Genomic DNA, 25893 nt, shown 5'->3' on the forward strand with positions numbered 1-25893 from the left:
GGTGGTTCTGGGGAAAGGGACAGTGAGCAAAACCAGGTTACCCATGGTCTCACGCTGAGGGTGGCTAAAGCCACCAGTAGATGATGAGGACTGAGAATAGGGACTGATGGCCCTTCAGTGCCAGCATCTGGGATTCCATATCTACCTTCAACCCAACTCCGGATAAAAGCTGAAAGCTTCAGCTATGTGGTACCTCGAAAGGCAAGAGAGAGGTGCCAAGGTGGACATTCATAAGACACAGAAGGAAGCCAACACAACTTGGGGCTTCAAACTGACTTAATGAGAAGGAACCCCACCCCATCATAGTCTGCTCCAGACCAGTGGAGGAATGAGTCCGTGGGCTTCCAGGGCACGCAGGCTGCAGGTATCAAAGTGGCCCTGGTCTGCAGGAGTGTGTCTTCCAATGGCAAGGCCCAAATTTGCAGAGAGAGCACGCTTACCTGGTTTGCTATCACACTTGGCTCTCTAAGCAGGTGCTGGTTTGTGATCTGGGCCGAGGCAATCTGCCCTGTCAGTTGAGGGCTGGACACAAGCTGGGGCTGGGACACTCCAGCGGACCTCTGCTGTAACTGCTCCTGGGCCTCGGGCCGTGGGGCACTACCGAAGCTCAGGGATACTGCAGGCTGCTGCAGAAACATCTGAGGGCAAACAGAAACGCCTTTACCCAAAGGTGGGGACACACGTGTTTCACAGGTCCACACCTTCGTGTATTTCCTGTCCACGTGAAGAGGTCGGCTTTCTTGCCCTGTCTGACCTACAAGTTGACTCTAAAGGTTTAGGAAAACAGCTTTAATAATTTTAATAATAGTTTAAACTAGAGACCTGTAACTAGCTCTCTGAACAAAAGCCCCTCTTGGGCATTAAAAACTTCACCTGACTTCCAGATACCCTTTTAACTCAGTACTGAAGTTACTCCCAAGGTTCACCCTTTAGCCAAAGATTAGACAGGTCTGTAGGGTCAATAATAACACACGTGAGGGACATGCTTCATAGTTCAATCATGTAAACGAGACTAATGGACACACCAGCCCAAAAGTAAAGACGAGAAGGCAGGAAGGGTCAGGAAAACTGGATGAATGGAAACAGGGAACCTGGGGTGGAGAAGGAGAGACTGTTGACACATCGTGGGGTTGGCGACCAACGTCACAAAACGATTTGTATATTAACTGTTTAATAAGAAACTAATTTGCTGTGTAAACGTTCACCTAAATCACACACAAAAAAACTTCAGCTGATATAACCTGTATCCTGATTACCAACATACTGCAGTATTACACTCAACTCTAGGCCGTTAGCTTTGAGTTCTTCAGGAGGAAGGCTCTCTTCCTCCCAGCGCCTAGCATTTTAACCCCAATTCATATACTCAGTGCAGTATACCACCATGGCACGTATAGGACTGACAGGCCAGCCTGGCCCAACGACAGAGTGGTTTTGGAAAGGCAGGTGTAGAACCAGGTCTACAGGCACTTAAAGATCACTGAGTTCAAGCGTCTGAGTCACAGCTGGGGCTGAGCTACTTGCCAGAGGCCCAAGGTGGAGGGTGGCCAAGCTGGGACAAGATTCTGTCTGGTACACTTCCCACCACACCCCACCTGATCTCTGCATTCCTCAGCTACCCCCACCCCCACCAGACTTTTGAAATGAGGGCATTTTGTCTCTTTAGACGTTAAGAAGAATTTTCTAGGCATCTGTCACCTTAAATTCAGTACCCATACATTTGAGGATTAGTGCTGAATGCACTGTATAGCAGCTACCTGTTACAATAAGGCTTGTTTATAGCTATAGAATACCATGGACTTCATCACCTCAGCAAAAACCCAATACTGAAACACAATAACACATTTTTCTAATAGGACACAATTTGCCTTCTGATTACCAGATCAAAACCAAACCTGCTGCCGTCAAGTCGATTCCAACTCATAGTGACCCTACAGGACAGAGCAGAACTGCCCCATAGGGTTTCTAAGGAGCGCCTGGTGGATTTGAACTGCTGACCTTCTGGTTAGCCGCTGAACTCTTAACCGCTACGCCACCATGGTTTCTGCCTTTTGATTAGAGTTCAAATAAATGTAGCCTTTTTTTTTTTTTTTTAATGAGAGGCACCATAAACCAAACCAAACCCATTGCTGTAGAGTTGGTTCTGATTCATGGTGACCCCACGTATAGTGTGACGGAGTAGAACCGCCCCACAGGGCTTTCTGGGCCTAGCAGCTCATCAGGCCTTTCTTCTGCATCACAGCTGGGTGGGTTCGAACTGCCAACCTTTGGTTAGTTGCTGAGAGCAAGCCGCTTGTACCATCTCAAGTCAGACATACGTTAGTTCAGGCTCCAACCCCACCATCTCCTAGTGGTAGGGCACTGGGTGACGTTTCTAACTTCTCAAGGCCTTAGTTTCCTCAACAATAGAATAGTGACATTAACAGTACACAGCTCTTAAAGGAATAAGTGAGATTAATGCTTATGAAGTATCTGACACATAGTAAGTGCTCTTTTTTTTTTTAATAATAATATTTAAAAGGAGTTTTGCTCCTTTGCCTCTTTGGACATATGAAAACTATTTGATAAATGAGTGAATGGAATAGATTAAAAAAATGAAAGAACAAACTAAGCCTTTGCTCACAGAAAGGCAAACGAGGTAACAGTCAGCTTTGGCGGCTAGGTCGTCCCATCGACAAATGCCTTAAAAGTTTAGAAACGCTGTCCTGTTTATCTTTGTATCCCCACGGCACCTAAGCAAACACCTGGTACATAATGGGTGTCAGCTGGCTGGATGGCTGGAAGAACCAATCAAGGAATATGTCATCTGCCCCTGCTGGCGTCCTCGTAGGCCTTCCTCGGGACACCAGCAGGGGGTGCACACACTCTCAGAAAGAGAGAGCAAGAGCAGGCAGCCTCCGGCCGACTTGGGGTGGGCTGTTCACCCGTGAAGAGCCCTGCGAGCAAACCCCATCCAGGTGCAAACACCAACATCCCTCGAGGTCCTCTCCCTCCCAGCCCGGCCTTTTCTGAGAAAAGTCATGCACAGCCAGTACCGCAAACACCCTGTCTCACTGAAGTCCTCAACCATGACAGTCACGTGGGAACGTCCACTCAGGTTCAGATGCAGGCCCTCGTGGAGGGAAACCCTGGTTTGCTGCCAGCACGTCCAGGCCTCTGTGGACAATGCTGGACAATATTGTTGTTGGACAATAATGTTGGGCAATAAAGTAGAACGTCACGGATTAAGAACTGGGCTTCCGCAGACCATTTCCTCGGGCCCTGGGGTCAGTTTTACAAAAAGCATGAGAAAGGCTAGTTGTGTACTTCCAGTAACTCAACCCTACGGGGCAGTTCTCCTCTGTCCTATGGGGACACTATGAGTTGGAATCAACTTGACGGAAGTGGGTAATTCAAGTGGGAAAAGTTATCAGGAGACAAATATGCTTCTAAGGTTCAAAAGCAAACCAATCCCACTTTCAGATGTGGTTTTTCATTATTCTTTTCTGCTTTCTTAAAAAAAAAAAAAATACTTATTACAGAAAATATCTGAAGTAAATTTCTGAAGTAAACAAAACTCAGGAAATAGTGTAACGAATGCCCCTGTATTATCATGTAGCTTCAATAGTTATGGACATTTTGCCATTCTTAGTTCACCTATTCTTCTACTTTGGGGGGGGGAGGGGAGAGGTGGAGGTAGCCGGATAATTTTTACCTGCTTATTTTTTATTTTATTTTATTTTTATGGAGCCCTGATGGCGCAGTGGTCAAGAGCTCGGCTGCTAACCAAAAAGGTTGGCAGTTTGACTACACCAGCCGCTCCTTGGAAACCCTATGGGACAGTTCTACTCTGTCCTGTAGGGTCGCTATGAGTCAGACAGAATTGACTCAACGGCAACAGGTTTGGTTTTTTAATTTTTTTATACTTGAAAAAGCATGCAGTTTTTTTTTTTTCTTAAATAAATATCTTATTTTGGTCAGTTTGCAGTGTACTTCTTCAAGCCACCCAGGGACCCCCTCTTTAAGCCTCTACACTTGCAATAAAGCAAGAACGCAGGCTGTTTGAGGACATGTTTTCCGCTGTGACTGTGTGTGGCTCTCCACACTCCGTGGACAATTCTTCTGCAGAGATGCAGTCATGGGAACGAGAGCAGGGAAAGAACGCACTGGGGACAGACGGTCTGAGGGCTTTGTCTCCACCCGCCTGCCTTTTGGAACCCAGGGGCTGTTTTGGCACAGATATTTTGGGGGTTAACAAAATGTATCTGTAATGAAGAGGAAAAATAAATACTCGTGATCACAAAGGGTGGAAGACAGAACTTGCACTGCCTGTCGTTTTAAAATCCAGCATTAATGCTCCAAAGGCAGGGACTCTAAAAATCCAAGCTCTGAAAACGTGCGTATGCCTCGCTCACTTTTAGCAGTTTCTGGCCCAATTTTCCCTTTCCTGTTAACGCGAAAATTCCATTAAGGTAATTGGAGTTAAGCGAGTCGTGGGCCGCTGATCAGGCACTGCACCAGTGAGAAAACGTCACAGCTGGGAAGTCGTAACAAGGACTTGATGGCTCCATTTCTTTGCATTTACAATTTGCCGTCCTCTCTCTGGCAATTTCCTGGGTGAGGTGATGAGGTGGGAAGAGGCTTGTGCTCAGTAATGCTTGGCGAGCCGCAGCCTCCCTGTGAGTCCCACACACGTGCAGGCCTGGGGGCGTGTCATGAACTGAATTGTGTCCCTCCCAAGAATATGGGTTAACTTGGCTAGGCCATGATTCCCAGTATTGTGCAGCTGTCCTCTGTTTTGTGATCTGATGTAACTGAGCTAGTACCCTGATTTTAGACCTCCAGCCTCCTAAACTGTACGACAATGAATTTTTATTTGTTAAAGCCACCCACTTGTGGTATTTCTGTTACAGCAGCACTAGGTGACTAAGACAGGGAAGTGGCAGGGCTTCTGCATTTAAGGCCAGGAGAGTCTGAGCTTGGGCCCTGAGGGCTGTGCTAAGCAGGGTGGTGGCCGCTCGTGTCTGGAAAGCCTGCAGGGTGACTCTGTGAGGCCAAACAGAGGCGCTAGAAACCAGGGAGGCAAGGATGACTGGGATGAGGCCTCTCGTGGCCCAACAAAACCATGTCATCAGGCATTAATCTCCAGCGTGGTCTGCTCATGCACTGTGCCTGGACAGGGCCTGGCTACCACAGGTGTTACCAGGTTTCAGGACACAGGGCATCCAGTAGAGGGTCTATGTGGACAGTGAAAGGGGAGGGAGGGGCAGGGGACAAAGCTTAACCGTTCTCATGAGTTGTCATTTCTGCTTCGTTCTGTCTCTCTGAAAAAAAAAAAACAGTTGCTGTCGAGTCGATTCTGACTCCTGGCGACCCCGTGTGTGTCAAAGCAGAACTGTGCTCCCTGGGGTTTTCGGTGGCTGATTTTTCAGAAGAACATTGCCAGGCCTTTCTTCTGAGGCACCTACCTGTGGGTGGACTTGAACGGCCCGGCATTTAGCTGGCGGCACCAGCCAGGGACTCCTGTCTCTCTGAAGGGGGCGTGCAGATAGAGCTCTTTGAGAAGACTCTGATTTAAGCTAGCATTACATTTATAATTAAAGGCTGTGTCAACATAATGCACTTTTCCCCCTGAAGAAGCACAGTCATGGGCTGATGAAACTGAATCATCGTAAAAACAATTTATCCTTGCAATGTGTCATGGGTTGAATTGTGTTCACCCAAAATATCTGTCAACTTTGCTAGGCCATGATTCCCAGTATTGTGTGACTGTCCACCATTTTATCATCTGACGTGATTTTCGTATGTGTTGTAAATCCTACCTCTATGATGTTAATGAGGTGGGATTAGTGGCAGTTACATTAATGAGGCAAGACTCAATGTACAAGATTAGATTGTGTTTTAAACTAATCTCTTTTGAGATATAAAACAGAGAAGAGAGCAGAGAGAGAGAGGAATCTATACCTCATACTACCAAGAAAACAGCACCGGGAGCGGAGCACATTCTTTGAACCCTGAGTCCCTGTGCTGAGAAGCTCCTACACCAGGGATGATTGATGACAAGGACCTTCCCCCTGAGCTGACAGAGAGAAAAAGGCTTCCCCTGGAGCCGACACCCTGAATTTGGACTTCTAGCCTCCTAGATTGTGAGACGATAAATTTCTGTTTGTTAAAGCCATCCACTTGTGGTATTTCTGTTATAGCAGCACTAGATGACTAATACACAAGAGAACCAATATATCAAGTTCTTCCTCCAAAAAGAATCTCTCCAAAGAAGTCAGAGAAGTGATGTCTGGAGGTGATAGTGAGAGCATGCAGAGCGCCCCGGCTGGTGTGCCACAACGGAGAATGGGGTGCCAGGCTGCTGACCTCCAGCACCAGCACCCTCTACTGCTGTCCTCACCGCACAGTACCCCGAACAAAAATACCTGCTGCCACCGAGTCGATTCTGACGCATGGTGACCCCATGTGTTACAGAGCTGAACTGCACCATAGGGTCTTCTTAGCTGCGAGGAGCCCTGGTGGTGCAGTGGTTAAAGAGGTTGGCTGCGAACTGAAGGGTTGGTGGTTCGAAACCACCAGTCACTCTGCAGGAGAAATATGTGGCAGTCTGGTTCCACAGAGGTTTATAGCCTTGGAAACCCTATAGGGTCACTATGAGCCGGAACTGACTTAGTGGCAGCAGGTTTATTGTCGTTGTTGGGTGCCGTTGAATGGGTTTGGTTTGGTTTAATCTTTACAGGAGCAGATCACCAGGCCCTTCTTCCGTGGCACTGATGAGTGGGTACACACCACCAACTTTCAGGTTAGAAGCAAACCATTTGTGTACCAGAGACCTGCAGCGCGGTACAACACCAGCGTTTCCCACACCTCCCTGGAATCATGATTCTGATGAGAGGAAGCGGAGGGCAGAGCTCTGTCCACCTCCCTCTGATGAAAACACAGGTGCCCAGGGCTAGGAGCTGTAACCCAGGACCCAGCAGGGGGACATCAGCACAGACACCCTCTCACTCACTCACCAGCACACGAGGGAAGACGGAGGGGGGGTGGCCAACCCTGTGCGCCCATCAGGGTGACAGGAGAGGGGAGAGGGTGGCGATGGGGTTGGAGGAGGATGTACATGGTCCAGGGGGGTCTCAGCATGCTCAGTAAGTAGGTCCCATGAAGGCAGCATAGAGGGGCTTTGGAGTAAATGCCGCCTGCTGTGTGCTGGGGAGGCATACATCCCAGAGGGGCGGGTGCGGGGGGAGCCGAGCCAGGGCCGCTGGCGCAGGAAGGGGCATCACCTGGACGTTGGAGTCCTGCACCAGGCACAGCTGCTCCTGGATCTTGTGGAGCTCTTCCTGCTGCCACCGGATGTTGGCTTGCAGGATCCGTGTCCGCTGCTCCAGCTGGTCTTTGATGGTCTGAAACATGCTGAACTGGGTTGAAAACTTCGAGGTGGAGCCAAAAAACAAAAAAAACAGATGGAAGGGTTATTCCAGCCTTGCAGACAGACCTTTGCTGCTCTCCGTCGGTCCTCTCCCTTTTCATCTCCAGCCCCCATCCAGCCTCCCAGCACCCCGAAGGGACCCCGCTGCTGCTGAGCTCTGGGCGTGGACGGCAGCTGTGGACGAGGCTGGGTGGTACAGGGAGTCGCCCGTGTGAGCTGTTCTCAGCGTAAGTCATTACAGCTATTGGGGGTGGTGTTGGCTGCTGGGGAGTCAGTTCCGACTCATGGGGACCCCATGTGTGTCAGGGTAGAATTGTGCTCCATAGGGTGTTCAATGGCTGATTTTGGGGGGAAGTAGACTGCCAGGCTTTCTCCTAAGGAGCTCTGGGTTGATTCGAACCACCAACTTTTGGTTACCAGCCAAGCACATTAGCTATCTGCACCACAGAGAGGCATAGAAGACTCTCATTCTTCACCGTAAACCCATCTATGCAAAAAGGTCGTTACTTGCTCAGGATCACGCAGCTGGACGGTGGTAGGGCCAAAATGTGAATTTGGAGTCTAGCGGTTGGGTGAAGTCATGAGGTTTTGCCAGCAAGCCCCTGCTCCCAACCCTGCATCAGCATGGCTTTGACAGAAGACTTCATTTAAAAGAAGGGCTCTGCTGCTAAACAGGAGTTTAAAAATACCTGCGGGACACCAGACTGCAACACGGAAGCCTCCATCAGGGTGCCACTAATTAAAGCCCTCAGCTGGGATTTTAAAAGAGAATGAGGCTGAGAAAGAAAACAAGCTCTATCAAGTACTTAATTAAAAAAGCAAAGCACGAAAGCTTCAGAGGCAGGTCCTGTGAAGTCAGGGAACACTCAGGTCCGGGGTGGGTCCTGTGAAGTCGGGGAACACTCAGGCCCGGAGGTGGGTCCTGTGAAGTCGGAGAGCACTCAGGCCCAGGGGTGGGTCCTGCGAAGTCGGGGAGCACTCAGGCCCGGGGTGGGTCCTGTGAAGTCGGGGAACACTCAGGCCCAGGGGTGGGTCCTGTGAAGTCGGGGAGCACTCAGGCCCAGGGGTGGGTCCTGTGAAGTCGGGGAGCACTCAGGCCCAGGGGTGGGTCCTGTGAAGTCGGGGAACACTCAGGCCCAGGGGTGGGTCCTGTGAAGTCGGGGAGCACTCAGGCCCAGGGGTGGGTCCTGTGAAGTCGGGGAACACTCAGGCCCAGGGGTGGGTCCTGTGAAGTCGGGGAGCATTCAGGCCCAGGGGTGGGTCCTGTGAAGTCGGGGAACACTCAGGCCCGGGGTGGGTCCTGTGAAGTCGGGGAGCACTCAGGCCCGGAGGTGGGTCCTGTGAAGTCGGGGAGCACTCAGGCCCGGGGTGGATCCTGTGAAGTCGGGGAACACTCAGGCCCAGGGGTGGGTCCTGTGAAGTCGGGGAGCACTCAGGCCCAGGGGTGGGTCCTGTGAAGTCGGGGAACACTCAGGCCCAGGGGTGGGTCCTGTGAAGTCGGGGAGCACTCAGGCCCGGGGTGGGTCCTGTGAAGTCGGGGAACACTCAGGCCCGGGGTGGGTCCTGTGAAGTCGGGGAGCACTCAGGCCCGGGGTGGGTCCTGTGAAGTCGGGGAGCACTCAGGCCCAGGGGTGGGTCCTGTGAAGTCGGGGAGCACTCAGGCCCAGGGGTGGGTCCTGTGAAGTCAGGGAATACTGAGGCCCGGGGTGGGTCCTGTGAAGTCGGGGAGCACTCAGGCCCAGGGGTGGGTCCTGTGAAGTCGGGGAACACTCAGGCCCGGGGTGGGTCCTGTGAAGTCGGAGAACACTCAGGCCCAGGGGTAGGTCCTGTGAAGTCGGGGAGCACTCAGGCCCAGGGTGGGTCCTGTCAAGTCGGAGAACACTCAGGCCCAGGGGTGGGTCCTGTCAAGTTGGGGAGCACTCAGGCCCAGGGGTGGGTCCTGTCAAGTCAGGGAGCTCAGGGGCTGCCCCTTCTGTGTCTAGTGGAGAGGGCTGCGCCCTAGGAAACTGCTCCGTGTGGAAAGGTGAGGGCTGGGCAGTCCGGGAGGATACCAGGCTCTGTGTTCCATGGAGCCAGTGCTGGCCTCGTGTGTTCGTTGCTTCTAGAATTATCCTTGTTTTTTCCAAGGCATTCCAGGACACCCAATTACTCTGTCATTAGTATTTTAAAAAACCCATTGCTATTGAGTCAGTTCCCACTCATTGTGACCCTACAGGATAGGGTTGAACTGGCCCATGAGGTCTCCAAGGAGCAGCTGGTGGATGTGAACTGCCAACCTTTTGGTTAGCAGCCAAGCTCTTAACCACTACGCCACCAGGGCATTAGCACTAGTCAGTCATTATATTCTTTATCTTTTTTGATAAAGAAAAGAGATTAATGTAGAAACATTCAGAAACACAGTATGAAGCAAAAGAAGCTTTTTGGAAAGTTGCCAGTTACCCAGGTAAGCCTTCCTCAGGTTTGGGGGTGCTATGGTGATAAGGTCAGTGAGGAAAGAGGGAGAGTGAGCACATCTCACTGATTCACACGGGGCGGGTAGGAGAACAGTTCGACTTCAAACGTCTGTATTATGGCCACTAATGGAAAGGCTGGCAGTCGGAACCTACCCAGCTTGCTCTGAAGGAGAAAACACCTGGCAATCTGCTTCTGTCAAAATGACAACCTAGAAAACCCTGTGGGACAGTTCTATTCTGTCCTATAGGGTCGCTGTCAAAATTGTCTCAACAGCACCTAACAAGAGCAACCTTTTAAAGAATGTAGTTAATATTAAGTATAAACCAAAAAACAAACAAACCCGTTGTCTTCGAGTTGATTCTGACTCATAGCGACACTATAGGACAGAGTAGAACTGCCCCAAGGGTTTCTAAGGAGTGGCTGGTAGATTCGAACTGCCGACATTTTGGTTATTGGCGAAGCTCTTAACCACTGTGCCACCATGGCCCCAATATTAAATATAGTACGTATAAAAGTCAGTGTGGTTACTAAAGTAAAATGAAGTTCAATAAATGAAACATTAAAATGGCCAAAAGTCCATAATCACATCACTAGGTATTATAAGCACAGAAAGTCTTTCCAAGACAGAAGGTAAAGGAATTCTCATTTCACGTGCCTTTGAACTGAAAATGTTATTAATTTAACACCAAGTGTGTCTTGGACATTTGAAGAGAAAAAGATTATTCATGTATTTCTTGCCTAGTGAGGATGAAGATGGACTGTTTTAGTCAACAGACTGGGGGTGAATAGCTGTTACGTCATTAACCCAAAACACACTGCCGTCAAGTCGATCCCGACTCACAGCGACTCTGTAGGACAGAACAGAACTGCCCCACAGGGTTCACAAGGCTGTAATCTTTTAGGAAGCAGACTGCCATATCTTTCTCCCGCAGAGAGGCTGGTGGGCTTGAGCTGCCGACCTTTCAGTTAGCAGCCGAGCGTTTAACCACCGTACCACCAGGGCTCCTTGTTACATCATTAAACAGGGCTAATTCTAGCAAGGAAACCCTGGTGGTACTGTGGTTAAGAGCTACGGCTACTAACCAAAGTGTCAGCAGTTTGCATCTGCCAGGCGCTCCTTGGAAACTCTATGGGGGCAGTTCTACTCTGTCCTACAGGCTTGCTATGAGTCGGAATCGACTCGACAGCACTGGGTTTTGGGGTAATTCTAGCAAGGAAACCCTGGTGCCAATGTGGTAAAGAGCTCAGGCTGCTAACTAAAAGGTCAGCAGTTCAAATCCACCAGCGCTCCTTAGAAACCCTACAGGGCAGTTCTACTCTGTCCTATAAGGTCGCTATGAGTCAGAATTGACTCGACGGCAGTGGGTAATTCTACCAAGAAGTGTGTGCTAGCCTGTGCCTTTCTTATTCAGGGAAAGCATTACAGGCCCACTGCTAAAAAGGCGTATGTTCTGAGATAGTTTTTATCAGTGGTAACAGATTTGCCCCAAAACAGAGAAGTCCACCCTTTGGCCAGCAGCAAATCGCTCCCTGGGGCCCAGGGATTAGAGCGAGGCTAAACACCCCATGTTGTTCTTGTGTGCCGTTGACTTGATTCCGACTCATAGTGACCCTACAGAACAGAGGAGAATTGCCCCATAGGGTTTGCTAGGCTGTAGTCTTTATGGAGAAAGTGAAGAGGACTTGAAGCACGTACTGATGTACATAGGGTTGCTATGAGTTGGAATCAACTCGACGGCACCTGACAACAACAACCATCTTCACGGGAGCAAATCACCAGGCCTTTTCTCCAGTAGGGCCGCTGGTGGGTTTGAACTAACGAGCTTTCGGTACGCGGCTGAGCCCTTAACCATTTACACCACCAACCAAAAATCAAACCTAACCCACTGCCATGGCGAGTTGATTCTGACTCATAGTGACCCTATAGGACAGAGTAGAACTGCCCCATAGGGTTTCCAGGGAGTGGCTGGTGGATTTTAACCGCTGACCTTTTGGTTAGCAGCCGAGCTTTTAACCACTGCACCACCCGGGCCCCTTTACGCCACCAGGGCTCCTTAAATATCTCACAAAGGACTGGAAGTCATGGTTCTAGCCTCATCAGAGTATACGTCAAACAGCTCAAGTCCTCTGCGTGAGTCCGCCGTCTACAGGATCACAAACTGAATGGTCCCTGTTTCATCAAACTTCTCGCCAGGCCTCAGGCATACCGGAGGTTTCCACTCCCCGCTGAAGACATACACGGGTTCCTCTTCCCCCCATTTCTCTATCTGGCAACCTCCTACCATCCTTCCAGGCTCAGCTCAGGTGCCACCACGGCTGGGATGCCATTTTGGACTTCTGTAGGCAGAGTATTTTCTTAATGGTTCTAGAGAAACACACGTTTTGCCATACGGTATTTTCTCTGTTTACATACCTGTCTCTGTCTCTAACTCGGAGTCCTTACAGGCAACGCGCTGAGCGACAACCATCTTCGCATCCCTAATGCCTAGCAGACTGACTGGCCCAAAGAGTAACTCAGTGACGTTTGCTGAAACAATGAATGATCTTAGCAGAGTGGTGATTTTTTTTTTTTAAACAAATGTAATATTTGCAGCAGTGGACTCACAGCTTCTAGATCCTTCAGAGTCTCCCTATGACAGCTGGCCTAATTCAGACCTTTTCTAAACTATCATGGCCAATTTGGACTCATAAACAATGACAGAAACAAAGGAGAGTGACGGAGAGGTGAACAAAGATTATTAACCAGATGCTGGAGAAAGAACTTGAGAGTTTATCTGGAGCAGTCAGGCGTGGTGGGAGAAAGTGGGTGTAGGCTGCTGGTGTTCAGCAGTGCGTAGCGCCATTCACCCCGCCTACACTTGGGGAGCAGTAGTCCCCATTCGGGGCCTTGGTTTGGCACCTGTGACATGAGCACGCATCAGCCTCGACGTACCCAGAAGCTCAAGAGGGTGGTGTGCACCAGTCCTGGGGTGGTGGCATCGCCAAGCCCCCCCTTTCCCTGAGCTCCAGACTCACCTGTGTCACGGTGGCAGGTGGGCTCTGCAGAATGGTCTGAGGCAGTAACTGCTGTGAGAGGTCACAGGACGACTGGGAAAGCAGAGGAGCCTGGGAAGAGAAAAGGCTTTGTTAACAGCCACTGCTTCTGGGGTACAGAGATGCAGGCCACTGTCTCTTGGGGGTGGAGTGTCTGGCTTACGGAAGGAGTCACTTTAGCTGAACATCGAGACTTTGGGAACGTACACAGGTACCTGTTCCCCAGGGAAAGGTGGAGATGGCGGGCCGTACTGCTGTCCATGCAGGGAACGGGGTCAGAGAGGACACACGGCTGGGATGGGGTGCAGGCAGCTCTTAGGCAAATTCCCGGAGCCACTCAGGGGACCACGAGTCCTTCATATCATGGGTGTTCTGCAAAGCAGCTGCTACCTGCCCCAGCTGGCAGCTCTGCTCCCGTTCCCTTGCCCAAGCCTCCTGTTCTAGGCTCCATCTTGATGGATTTGGCTGCTCTTCCCCCAAATGAACAAATTCTAAGCAACTTCATTAAGCAACATGACTGGGGTTGTAAGAACGACCAGCGTTGGCTTCTTGCACAGTCACGACCTTTTCTGCTCAACGCTAATGAAGACAGACGGACACCATGCGTGCATCTGTGTGAGCTGGTCCGGGTAACATTTATGCAGTGTCACCACACTCTGCTGCAGCCTTTTAGAGGGACGCCTAGGAAGTCAACTCAGTCACAGTCCTTGTTCCCTGAGCCCTTTGGTGGTGGCGAGGGGAGGGGCAATATGCAGAAACAAGCAATCAAAATCTCAACTTCACAGGCTATCTAGAGTTTTTAAAAGTAAAAGGATTGTTCTGAAATTATTCCCAAACTGTCACCAGTTCCCAGAGATTACAAAGATTGGCCAAAATGGAAACTGCCTCCCAGGACAACATGAAGAAATGGCAATAGGAGGCCTTTGTCCTGGGTCAGAAACCCAGGCACAGGGCTGAACTGGAAACTGGTTTGGTTTCTAATTGTGTTCCCTGCACAGCTCGGCGTGAAGGCACAGTTAGGCATTGCCGTCAGTGGTGGGAAGATTTACAGTGGAAGCAAAGCGGCTGGAACGGTAAGTCCCAGCTCACAGGCACAGCTGAGAGGCTGCAGAGGCAGAAAGTGGTCCTTGCCATGTTCTGTTTTAAAGTAAAACTTTGAACTCAAGCCTTTCAAGCAGGCTGTGCAGGAGACTCACAAATAAATTCACTCTCGCCTCCGCAATGCCAGCAAGGGACTGTACTGGTATCAACTCTTGGACTGTGGCCCCTACATTTTCTCGACATTTCTGCCACCTAGAGGTCTATGCCTCCTCCCGTTGTCTGTGGGTGGGCGTGTGACTGCTTTGACCCATAGAGTCTGGCCTACTGGACCCTTTGTGACTTCCAAGGCTAGGAAAGCCAGTCAGCTTCTGCCCTCCAGGTGTTTCCTCTTGGAACCCAGTCGCCATGCTGTGAAAAGCCACCCAGAGGCCAGTGGATGTGCTCGGCTGCCATCTGGAATGTGGCTCCTCCCGCCGTGGCCGAGTCAGCCCCCGCCACTGGAGCCACCCCTGCCAGCGAGCTCTTGGGCATCACAGAGCAGAGAAGAGCCATCCTCCCTGTCCCCTTTCTGAGTTCCTAACCCATAGAATCCATGAACATGAAAAATAATGACTGTTTTCCGCCACCACGTTGGGTGTTGTTTGTGGCACAGCAACAGATAACCGGAGTGTTGTGTACCTGTAACTCCGCAGAGACCAGCATGCCTTCTAAGGGCCACCCTCCATGTATCAGGGAAACTGCTGTGGCCGTGTGCCATTGAGTTCATTCTGACTCATAATGACCCCACGTGACAGAGCAGAACCGCCCCATGGGGTTTCCTAGGCTGTAATCTTTATGGGAATGGCTCTCCAGGACTTTTCTCCCAGGAAGCTGCTGGTGGGTTTGAACCACCCACCTTTCGGTTAGCAGCTGAGCGCTTTAACCATTGCACCACCAGGGCTCCCTTGAGGAGCACTACCTGATAAATAAAACCAAAAACCAAACCAGCTGCTGTCAAGTCAGTTCCGACTCATGGCGACCCTACGCGGAACGCGGAGAGAGGGGCATTTATGTTTATACTCAGCTTGTCAAACATTTTTACCGGAGTATCTCTAACGGGCAGGATCTGAATCAACTACCCCCAGAGGTGCTGGGGGTGTGGCCCAGGTTTGAAATTTTGAGTTTTATCTTTAAAATTCACTTGACTTTTGTATTCTGTAACTGTATTTCCATGTTAGTTTTGGCATAAAAATGTTTTAAATGACTCACGGACTAAACTACTTAACTTCCCACCCTACCTGCCACCCCACGCTCCTAATTAAGTAAAATCGATTTTCCGGGAAGAGGTGGCATGTTGCCCTGTGGCTTTGCAGGCTGCTGTCACACTGTAGCACGCCCAAGTGGATAAGTCTGGGTTCACACACATACCGGCATGGTGGCTGCCTGGCTGAGCCCCGGCACAGGTAACTCTTGGGGCAGGGTGGTTGATCTTGGCAACGTGGTGGTACTGGCCTCTGCCATCAGCTTGGAGGGAGTGGCTATAAGAAAGCAATGAATTACCTTCCCAACTCACACATACTCCACAGCTTTCTTATTAAGGGCAGGGAGCTCTGACCAAGGTATGCATGAAAGAAGAGCCTGGTTGTAACCTCTGATAAAGGAGGTGGTTTAGCCACACAGCATCTGCCAACTCCCAACCTGTCCTGCAAACAGGTCGGAGAAGACCATAATTCCCGAACTTCATCTCTACCACGTGGTCCAACCATGTCCCTGAGCAAACGCCTTATCAGAGCAACTAAACAGGAGACAAATGATTCACAGCTGATAAGCATTTCAAATCTGCCTTGAAAGAAGGACTGTTAGATTGCTCCTTAGAAGCAAGGACGACGAGACTTCGTCTCACATACTTTGGACATGTTATCAGGAGGGACCAGTCCCTGCAGGAGGCCATCATGCTTGGTACAGTAGAGGGTCAGCGAAAAAGAGGAAGACCCTCAACGAGATGGACTGACACAGTCGCTGCAACAACGGGCTCAAGCGTAAAAGGATTGTGAGGATGGAGCGGGACCGGGCAGTGTTTCATTCTGTTGTATGCAGGGTCGATACGAGAGTCGGACCCGACTCAACTGCACCTGACAACAACAACAAGAAGCATTTCACCTGTTTTATGTCTTTGCTTCATGCTCCAGTGGAGATACCAAAGTGTGGTCTGAAGGCAGGAAGTCAATGGGAAAGGAGGCAAGGAGCTGTCAACTGGGTGGCCAATGTCTTCTTCATAAGCACAGACTACTCTGAGACCCTTGGGGAGACCATCCCCCACGGTCCGATGGAGTGCCCACCCCTACTCCCTGTCTATGGAATCACACTCACAGGTGGGTTCAGACATGGCTGTGTGTGAGGATTTGTGGGAACTTCTTGAGGATGCTGATGGTGAATGACTGGTGGAAAGGCCCGAGGCACCCACGTCACGTGCGTTGACGTGCTGCTGAGGTTCCAAGCTTGAGCTCTTGTCCTGAAACACACACAAAACAAGCCCACATTTCAGCATCCAGAAGATAAGAACGGGTTACATGTCTTTCATCTATAGAAGGTGTGAAGGCTGCTGAAAGAAAGTGTAGCTTTTTGGAGAGAATTTCAAACACATTCAGGTAACCAATACATTAGATGTCTTTGAGAGGCTTCTAAGCCCATAAGCAATATTATTATTACTTTCCCATCTAATATTTTGAGTTTTTAGATTTTCATAACTGACTTTGCATTTTATTTTTTTCCTTAAAATTGTCACCTCACCACCTAGGATCTTGGCTTTCCCAGAAAGGGAAAAGGCAGGTTTTAGAAATAAGGCTGCTGGTGGGACTACCCAATGACATGGATATCTTGAACCCTTGTGGGGCAGGGTCAGTGGTCTCCTACTGGACCTCTGGTCCTCACTGATCCTGGCTCCCAGCACGTCTCTGCCTCAAATACAGTGTGATCAAAAGCAGCTGAGATGGTACAGCCTTGAGGAAACACCCTCTCATCCTCGGCAGCTTAGGTGTCCTAGGCTTATAAAAACAGGGGTTATGATGATTTTTAAGCTAAAGAAGAAAACATAGTGATTACCATCCTGAGCTGTTTTCTTACCAGCATCCTTTGGGCTACTGTGACAGTCTGATCTATGTCCTATGGTCTCGGGTATTAAGTCTGACAGACGTGAGTCTATGTTGCTGTTCTGTGTTTTGAGTCACAGCTCCAGTGAAGGCGAATACTGTGTGTGCGTGTGCGTGCGAGGACAGGGCAGAAATGATTGATCTGTAAGCCTCAGCTTTTGTACAAAACAGAATTACAGGACGTGCCTGAATGTGCTATGGCAAATGTCAAGTTTTGAGGCTCTGCGTCTTACACAAAGTCTCCTGGAGATCAGTGCCACTCAGGAATGTAGCCCACAGACCTGGGCTATCTGTGAACTGTGTGTTCTCGTCAGCAGAGAGATAAGTCCATACATTTCCAGCGAGCGTTTAGAACCTTTTGCAGCCGTTTGACATCGCTGCACATCCCATCCACGCATAATTCTGCACTTTACACAATCATCAGTCAGGGACAGATTTGAAATTAAACAAAAAAAACAAACTGGGTCGTTACCACAGGGAGTTTGAAAGGGACTGTTCTAGAGCCTTTATTGGAGCCCGGATGGCACAGTGGTTAAGAGCTGCAGATGCTACCCAAAAGGTCAGCTATTCAAATCCACCAGCTGCTCCTTGGGAAGAAACCCTATGGGACAGTTCTACCCTGTCCTATAGGGTCACTAGGAGTTGGAATTGACTCGACGGCAACAGATTTGCTTTTTGTTTTTTAGAGCCTTTATTTAAAGAAATAAAAAAGCCACTGCCGTCAAGTCGACGGCAGACAGCCACATCCTTATCCCGTGGAGCGGCCGGTGGGTTTGAACCGTTGACTTTTTGGTTAGCAGCCGAGCACTTAACCGGGGCTCCTTTTACTTTAAAAAGACGCTTCTTATTCTGGCTCCCTGTGTATTTTTATGAGAAGCAGTTCTCTAGGGCTATAGGATTGATTCTCACAGGACCAGCAACCTCAGTAAAGAATTTCCAACTGGAGGATACACACTGTGCCTGTCCTTCAGCAGTGATGCATGGAGTGTCTAACACCTGCCTATTCACAGCTTCATCCGGCCCTCTGACGGGCTACATGACCTGTGACGTGACAGAGCCAGGTAACAAGCACCTCCGTAAACAATGACAGGTGTGCTGTGTCTGCGCACCGGGGAAGAATCACCATGTACTGCACCTCCACGCGGCGCACATGCTCTGCAGAGACCGGGAACTGCTCTGGGGCTTTTGAGGTGATTGCTCCCTCCTCCCAGCTGGTCCCGGATGGACCACGGATGCCTGTGTTTGGTCACAGATGGGCTGAAATGGCTGGGGCTGCTGCCACGTGAACCTCTGGCCAAAGACTCCAGACGCGAGATCACTGGCCATTCAGGAAGCTTAGCCCTATTTCATCAATCCTAAGAGCCACATTTGGTTTTGTTTTTAGTTAAGGTTATGCAAACTGCTTCTCTTGCTGCTATTGTATTTTTAATAGCTCTCTTTAAAAACTTTTTTATTGTGGTAAATATATACATAACAAAACACCTGCTATTTCAACATGTTTTACAGGTAATGTTCAGTGACATTAATTACACTCGTCACGTTATGCAACCAGGACCGCTATTTCCAGTTTTCCCATCATCCTTAGAAACTCAGAGTCTCCTAAGCAGTGCCTGACTCCATGAGGCGCTCTCTCCTCTCCCCCTGCTTTAACTGATCGGAAATTGGGTGTGTCTTACAATTGATGATAAGAAAGCCTCACTTCATAGCTGAATTAGCAGCACTTTTTCTTTCTTAGTGAAATATGAAACAACAGTGGGCCTTAGAATCCATCCGTGGCTTCTGGGCTTTGCTGAAACACAGCACTCTCTCTCTCTTTTCCTTCCAGTATTTGTGTTTGCATTAAAAATGGCCTTTGAGGAAAAGGCCAGACTTACTGGACTGGTAGAGACTAGATGAATCCCCACGACTACTGCCCTCAGATACTCTTTAAACTTGGAACTCAAACCAGTCCCAGAGGCCACCTTTCAGGTAAATGACAGATTGGCCCATAAAATAAATAATATCACCGTGAGCACTGTGCTTCTCAAAATGACTGTCTGGATGAAACCAAATGGTTAACGTTTACCCTAGGCCAAAGATAAGAAGGCTGGGGGGACAGGGAAGCTAGATTCGTGGAAACAGAACAACCAAAATGGAAATAAGGAGAATGTTGATGATGTATTGTGAAGAAAATAACCAATGTCCCTGAACAATACGTACAGAAACTTAAATGAGAACCTAATTTTCTGTGTAAACTTCCACCAAAACACACACACACACAGGAGAGCAAACAAAAAAATGACCTTTGAGGAATAGACCTCTGATCTTTTTGCGGATGGTCCCCAAGGTTCCCTTCTACTGTCTGACAAACGAGGAGCAGAGCTGGGAGAAGCCTGGTCAGAAGGGCCAGGCAGCCCAGGGTGAGGGACGGGAGAGGTAACAGGCTTGGTGAAGGGACATACCTTTATATAACAGTGCTCCTTGACATGGAGCTGGCTCCAACATGGCTGCATTTATTCTGTGGGTTAACCAAGACCCCCAGACACAGAAGTATGAAGTACACCTTGCTACTGATGACACGGAGGCCCTGCGAGGGGCAGGCTCGCCATATGACACCTGAGTCACGACGGCAGGACAAGAGCATAAGAGAGGACCAGTTACCAGCTGCCGTCAAGTCAACTCTGACTTGCGACGACCCCACGTGTGTCAGAGTAGAACTGTGCTCCACAGGGTTTTCAGTGGCTTATTTTTCAGAAGGCAATCTGAGGTGGCTCTGGGTGGACCTGAACCTCAACCTTTCGGTTAGCAGCCAAGCATGTTAACTGTTTGCACTACCCAGGGACTTCAAGGGAAGGACAGGGGTGCACAAGTTACTCCTCCATGGATAATGGAATCACTACCTGGCTTTTTATCTCTGGAAAAATCATGAAGTGGACTTATAGCCATTCTTGCAAGTCTGGGAAGCCACCAAATTGTGCACTAAGTCCAGAGGCTCTTTCTAACTCAGCTCTGTCAGCTCTAAAGCCTTAGGTGCTCTCAGGTAAGTGAGTGAATCACTCTGTGCCCCTCAGTGTCCTCATCTGAAGAATGAGGACAGTGACAGCCCCCTCTTTATCCATCAGCTCATGAGTACCTGAATCCTCGCAGGGGGCACCACCTGGCAGGGACAGCATACCTTTAGTGCTGAAGGGTGGATGGCCTCCGGTGGGGGGTCTTCCAAAGCCAGCTCCTGCCTCCTTTCCACCCGGACATCCGCATAACTGAAATCAAGAGACCCCGGCTGGAGGCAGCACATTCCGGGGTGACAACGCCGAAACGGGCTTGTGAGATGCTCCGAGGTTCTCAAGATAACACCCGCTTCCAGAATAAACAACGCCAAGCAAGCCTGGGGTTGCTGCTTGTTTGAAGGAACGCTTTTAATTCCATGCCTGAATTCCACTGACAGGATTTCTGATGTTACCTTCACAATATTCTCCCTTTCCCTTTACTAGCTTTGTTTTCCCCAAAACCTCTAAACGTATTTCCATCTATAGGATGTGCTTCAGCCTTTAAATAATTAGAAAAACCAAACCTGTTGCTGTCAAGGCAATTCTGACTCATAGTGACCCTGTAGGACAGAGGAGAACTGCCTCACAGGGTTTCCAAGGAGCAGCTGGTGGATTCGAACTGCCAACCTTTTGGTTAGCAGCCACAGCACGTAACCACTGCGCCACCAGGGCTCCTAAATAATTGGAAGCCTTTGGTAAGCCTGCTTAGTCTCGACTGTGTATCTGGAGGTGTGGCACTTAACTTTTTCAGCAATAAAATTTCTCAGAAGGTTTTCTCTCAAATAAACCTAGAACCAGCCAGGACCAGGCTGCTGATGAGTCTACAGATTCACTTTTTAAATAGCACATGTCAATCAAGTTACCTGGTTATGGCTGAAGTGACCTCAGGCCTCCTGCCTCCTCTGTGGAGATGCCAGCCACCTGAGTGGCTTGGAGAGCAACATGGAGCCTTGGGCCTCCAGAATGCTTGCTATCTTATTTATTTACTCAGTTCCCTCTCTGTTTTCTCTGTGGGGTTTCTTTCTAGGATTTGGGAGGTGGAGGACAGAAAGGAAGAACAGCATGGCAGAGTCTGAAGAACTACGCGTTGATAAGGTCCAGTCTTCCTGTGGGGGCCAAGGGACTCCCTGGCAAAAGCCTGGGCTGGGGCGGAGTGGGTGAGACTGGCCATGGGATCAGAAAGCGCTGGCTGCTGACGTACGGGAGGGTGGGCTGGGAATGGAAGATCAAGGCCCTGACAGTGGGCAGGAAGTGTGGACTGATCCAGGTAAGCCAACAAGCATCTCTCCTCTCTCCCCACTCACTGTGTGTGTGTTGCTGTTGGCTGTTGTTGAGTTGGCCCCCAACTCATGATGACCCCGCACACAAAAGAATCAGACCACTGTGCTCCATAGGGTTTTCACTGGCTGATTTTCAGAAGTAGATTGCCAGACCTTTCTTCCTAGTCCCTCTTAGTCTGGAAGCTCCGCTGAAACCTGTTCAGCATCACAGCAACACCCAAACCTCTACGGATAGACTTGGCATGAGGTGCATCCAGTGGGAATCAAACCCAGGTCTCCTGCATGGAAGGCGAGAATTCTACCACTGAACCACCCTGTCCTCTGTGTGTGTGTGTGCACGCGTGTGTATAATGTAAATGTATAAAATACAGTCTTGCTAACTTTTCTTTCTTTACTGCCCTCAATGCCTCTTCTCTTGTTGTTGTTGTGCCCCCTTGAGTTGATTCTGACTCATAGTGACCCTGTACCTCTAAACCAGTTTAAAACCGGCTTAATTTCTTAAAATTTCTGTAGCCCAGGGGGGAAAAACTGGAAGAACGGTGTTTGCTTCCCCTCCACTTTTAGGAGCTGTGACCTGACGTGGATGGGCATGTGAAATGCTGGGGTGCCCTGTCTCCTCTGGGCCCCTGCTCACACACCCTGGGTGAGGGCACCCTGAGGCCACTAGGAACCCACCATGCACCCTCCCCTGCGGCAGTCTGGCCGCTTTCCCGGTACCGCCTCAGTTGCCAGTAGGGGTTTTTAAGGCATTAGGAACAAAGAGGGGGCTGTGTTTGAGTTACTGAGAGGCAAATTTTTAATTTTCTTCTCAAAACAGCCACAAGAGAAGGCTGGGGGATGCTTGGGAAGAGGGAAAATACAAAAGCAGATCAGTGAAGCAGTGACTTTCTGAGCAAGATCCTGGCAACCTGGGGGAGTTCTCCAGGCTTTCGAAGGCGCCTGATTGAAAACATGCTCAGTCAGCCCTGGGAGAACAGAGCTGGGTGTGTACCTGAAAGGGAGGTGAGCTCCGCTCGTTATTCTATTACCTGGAGAGGGCAGCACGAGCCACACGGAAGAACTTGAGCCTGGGGGTTGACCCTCAGAGGCTGGGACTACCTGGGGGGGCTGCTGGAATGATTCGGTCACCAGGGGCCTCACCCCCCCACCTCCAAACAGTGCTGCCGACCACAGCCCACCCCCAGCCGACCTGGTACCTGACCACCGAGTGTGTGCACACGATGAACTCGGGCTTGGAGTTCCACTGATGGTAGGTGATGTAGTAGTGGGTCTGCAGCCATATCCACTGCTGACCTTTGGTCAGGAACCGGTAACAGCATGACTTCCCTTTGCCAAACTGCATTACTGTTGACAGAAAAGGTAATTCTGCATGTGACAGACGTTAACAGGAACACGAGCTTTTCTCCAAAAGCTAACCATTAAAAAACATTAGAATGCAATAAAAGAGAAGGAGAGAGAATACCAAACGCTGTTTATTTCCCCAGCAGCACTGCATTTTAAGTGAATATCAGTCTCCTGGTAAACTATCACGGATTCTGAAATAAGAGAAACGACCGACACACTTTCCCAAATGCTCAAAAAACTTCAAAAGATCCTCAAATAAGGGCAGACGCAAACGTATTTTGAAGCTAGAGGCTTAATTAGACAGAGGCCCAGATTTCCCTGGTGCACCTCTTCCTGCTGCTGCAGGTGAGACTGCTTTTGGAGCTGCTGGGAGCCGAGCCCAGAAAATCGCGCCTAAGACGCTGGAAAAATGGGACTGAAAATAGAACTGACAGCCAGCAACCTTTGGACTCAGCCTGAGGCTGTCAGTCAGTTTATACTCAGTCTGCACGGTTCTAAAATAAAGAGAGGCTGGTATGGATCCCTCCCCTCCCTACCCAGTCCACGCCCCGCCGCGGGGCGCACTGAGCCACCTGCCGTTACGTCTGCAGGTGGACTTCCTCGGGGAACGTCCAGAGGAAGTGGGTTACTGAGGATTCACGACCTGAGCAGGACAGAAGGATAGACTTTGGGTCCAAGGAAGCAGAAAAACTGGGGTTTTACTTCTACAGTAAAGAATCCTGGAAGCACAATGGTTACGCACTTGGCTGCTAATTGAAAAGTCGGTGGTTCAAATCCACCCAGCGGCTCCAAGGGAGAAAGACCTGTAGATCGGCTTCCACAAAGATTCCAGCCTAAGAGACCCTATGGGGCAGTTCCACTCTGTCCTATGGGGTGGCTGGGAGTTGGAAATCAACTGGACGGCACCTAACAACAACAACAATATGCACAGTGCCTGGCATTTAGCACCGCTTTATACAGTCAACAGTCAAGAGAAATCATAGGTAGGAGACTGAGCTGATGAAAGGAGCCATGACGTGGAGAAGGACGTACCCAAAGAGGAGAGAAGCCCAGCAGGGTCAGGGCACCAGCTCAACAGAGCAAGAACGTCTAGCCTGCGCCATGGTGCAAAAACGACAACCCAACCTGAAATCCTTCAGATGCTGAAGGTAGTTCTCCCACCTGAATGGCCTTTCCAGTTATAAGAGTCAGAAAGGGCTGAAGGTTTAAAGCAGTACCGGTTGCTGTCAAGTCCGACTCACGGCAACTCCGTGTGTGTCAGAGTAGAACTGTGCTCCAGAGTTTTCCGTGGCTGATCTTTCAGAAAAAGGTCACCAGGCCTTCTTCTGAGGCTTCTCTAGGTGGACAGTGCTTCTCAGATTTTAATGTGCACATGAATCATGTGGGGATCTTGTTAAAATGAATATTCTGATCTGGTGGGGGCGGGGAGAAGATGGGGTTGGGGGTGGAGATTTTACATATCTAACAAACTCCCTGCGATGCCTAAGCAGCTGGTGCCGGGACCACAGTTTGAGGAGTATGGAGTTAAAGGTTTTAAAGATTCGCCTCAAGTTCTAACCGCGGATCTTGATGGGACGCAATAAGAAGAGCAGCAGAGAAGAGAAAGTTAGAGTGTCTGCCGCAGACAAGGCATTTGTTCGGATAGAACGTTAGTGGTCAATCATGTATCAGGATCCACTCAGTGTGAGGACAAACGTTCCGGCTCAAAGCCAAGCTGGTGCTGAAAACGCAGCTTTAGGTGGTTGATTCTTGACCCCTGCAAAGTGAGAACCTGGAGATGCTTATAATTCTCCCTCCTTCCACACCATGAGCCCATCCCACGCCCCATACACCTTTGCCAATGTGAACCCTCTTCTGCAACAGAGCCTTCCCTGACCCCCCAGCTGGGTGAGGGGCCCTCTTCTGAGCCCCCTGGGATCCTGTGCACATTTCCTGCACTGTGCTGACCACGTCCTACAAGATTATCTACTGGGGGCTTGCCCATCAGACTGCAAGCTCCCACAGGGCAGCAAGCCAACCTGGGCCACCTTTACGTCCTCGGTCTGTAGTGTGTGACCAATATTTGTCTGCTGACTATAGAACAGTCATGTGACTTCAGTGGGTAGTTTGTCCTTGAAATGGCTTGCATAACTTAAAAAATTTACTGACATCACCTTGCTTTCTTAATTAAGATGAAATAAGTTACATATCTGGGGGCTGCTGTGAGGATGCTGGGGTGGGGGGAGGCAAGGCCAAGCCAATTCTAGGTTACGGCAAGGCACAGGGGTAATCCAGACAGGGTCTCCACCACACCGCTGGCTCTTTCCAGAGAAAGCCACGCCTCCTGCCTGGCAGAGAAGCCAGGTGAGGAGCTGACTGCACAGTCCTGCTGTCGATGCCCCCACGGAAAGAGGCCCTGTGGTGTGGTGGGGTCGTGGGTACTCACAGTGCTGGTGGCATCTGGCCAGGAGCTCCAGGTCGTCTATGTGGTAATAGTCATAGCCCGAGGTTCCCAGCACTTCGAAAGGCAGGTATCCTATGATGGGCGGGGCCCTGCATCAGGACGACAGGGATACTTCTGTCAGACAGGAAACACGTCGCAGGACTAGAGACCGGGCTGCGGCTCTGAACCCACGGTGCACCGCTTGAATGTTTCATGGTCGATATGGGGCCTCGTGTCCCAAGAACACAGGGAAGAAAATAATTTTGCAGAGATCAAAACCAGTGAGGCTGCATTTTCCAAAGTGCTTAAAATTTTTGGCATTTATACACTCCACTCCATTAGCGTCATCTGTCCAAGTCATAAACCTTATCATTGTTGAAGAGCTAAAAACAACTATAGATTGGATCAGACAAATGCCAAGGCAAAAAAAAGAAAAAAGCGCGGAGAGGAAGGCGTTTCTAGCTCTTAACATGTGAATAATGTTTAAAAAGAAAGAAAAAGGATTGGGCTAAAGGACCAAATGGGTGTGGAAAGAGATACAATCACAGAGGCCGCTCACATCTGCTTCTGCCTCCCTCGGAGCTGGTGAGGGTTCAAATGCGAGTCAAGGCACAGAAGGCCCCAGGCTGAGGCTTCGGCTCTCCTGAGACGGTGAGACCCTGGACACGGTCTCCACAAGTGGCACAAAAGTGGTAAAGGGAAGCCACCTGGCCTCGGCTGGGAACGACCTTCCTACTGCCATGGAGTCCTTCTCCTT

The 25893-nt window shown here is 49.9% G+C and overlaps 1 protein-coding gene across 3 annotated transcripts in view; it reads right to left on the reverse strand.

Moving 5' to 3' along the window:
- The window catches only part of NPAS2 (neuronal PAS domain protein 2), a 184746-nt gene that overhangs the window by 10954 nt on the left and 147899 nt on the right, over positions 1-25893 (reverse strand). For 2 of the 3 annotated variants that reach the window (XM_049856379.1, XM_049856380.1), the window contains 8 exons: positions 25140-25246; positions 22567-22714; positions 20219-20303; positions 16286-16427; positions 15344-15453; positions 12878-12967; positions 7263-7409; positions 441-638 (listed from right to left, as the gene is read on the reverse strand). In XM_049856379.1, the coding sequence (XP_049712336.1) occupies positions 441-638; positions 7263-7409; positions 12878-12967; positions 15344-15453; positions 16286-16427; positions 20219-20303; positions 22567-22714; positions 25140-25246 (1027 nt within the window). The remainder of the gene's footprint in view (positions 1-440; positions 639-7262; positions 7410-12877; positions 12968-15343; positions 15454-16285; positions 16428-20218; positions 20304-22566; positions 22715-25139; positions 25247-25893) is intronic. The other variant, XM_049856381.1, reaches the window with a different exon arrangement.

The sequence above is a fragment of the Elephas maximus genome, chromosome 17 (genome assembly GCF_024166365.1).
Source record: "Elephas maximus indicus isolate mEleMax1 chromosome 17, mEleMax1 primary haplotype, whole genome shotgun sequence".
NCBI classification, from domain to species: domain Eukaryota; kingdom Metazoa; phylum Chordata; class Mammalia; order Proboscidea; family Elephantidae; genus Elephas; species Elephas maximus.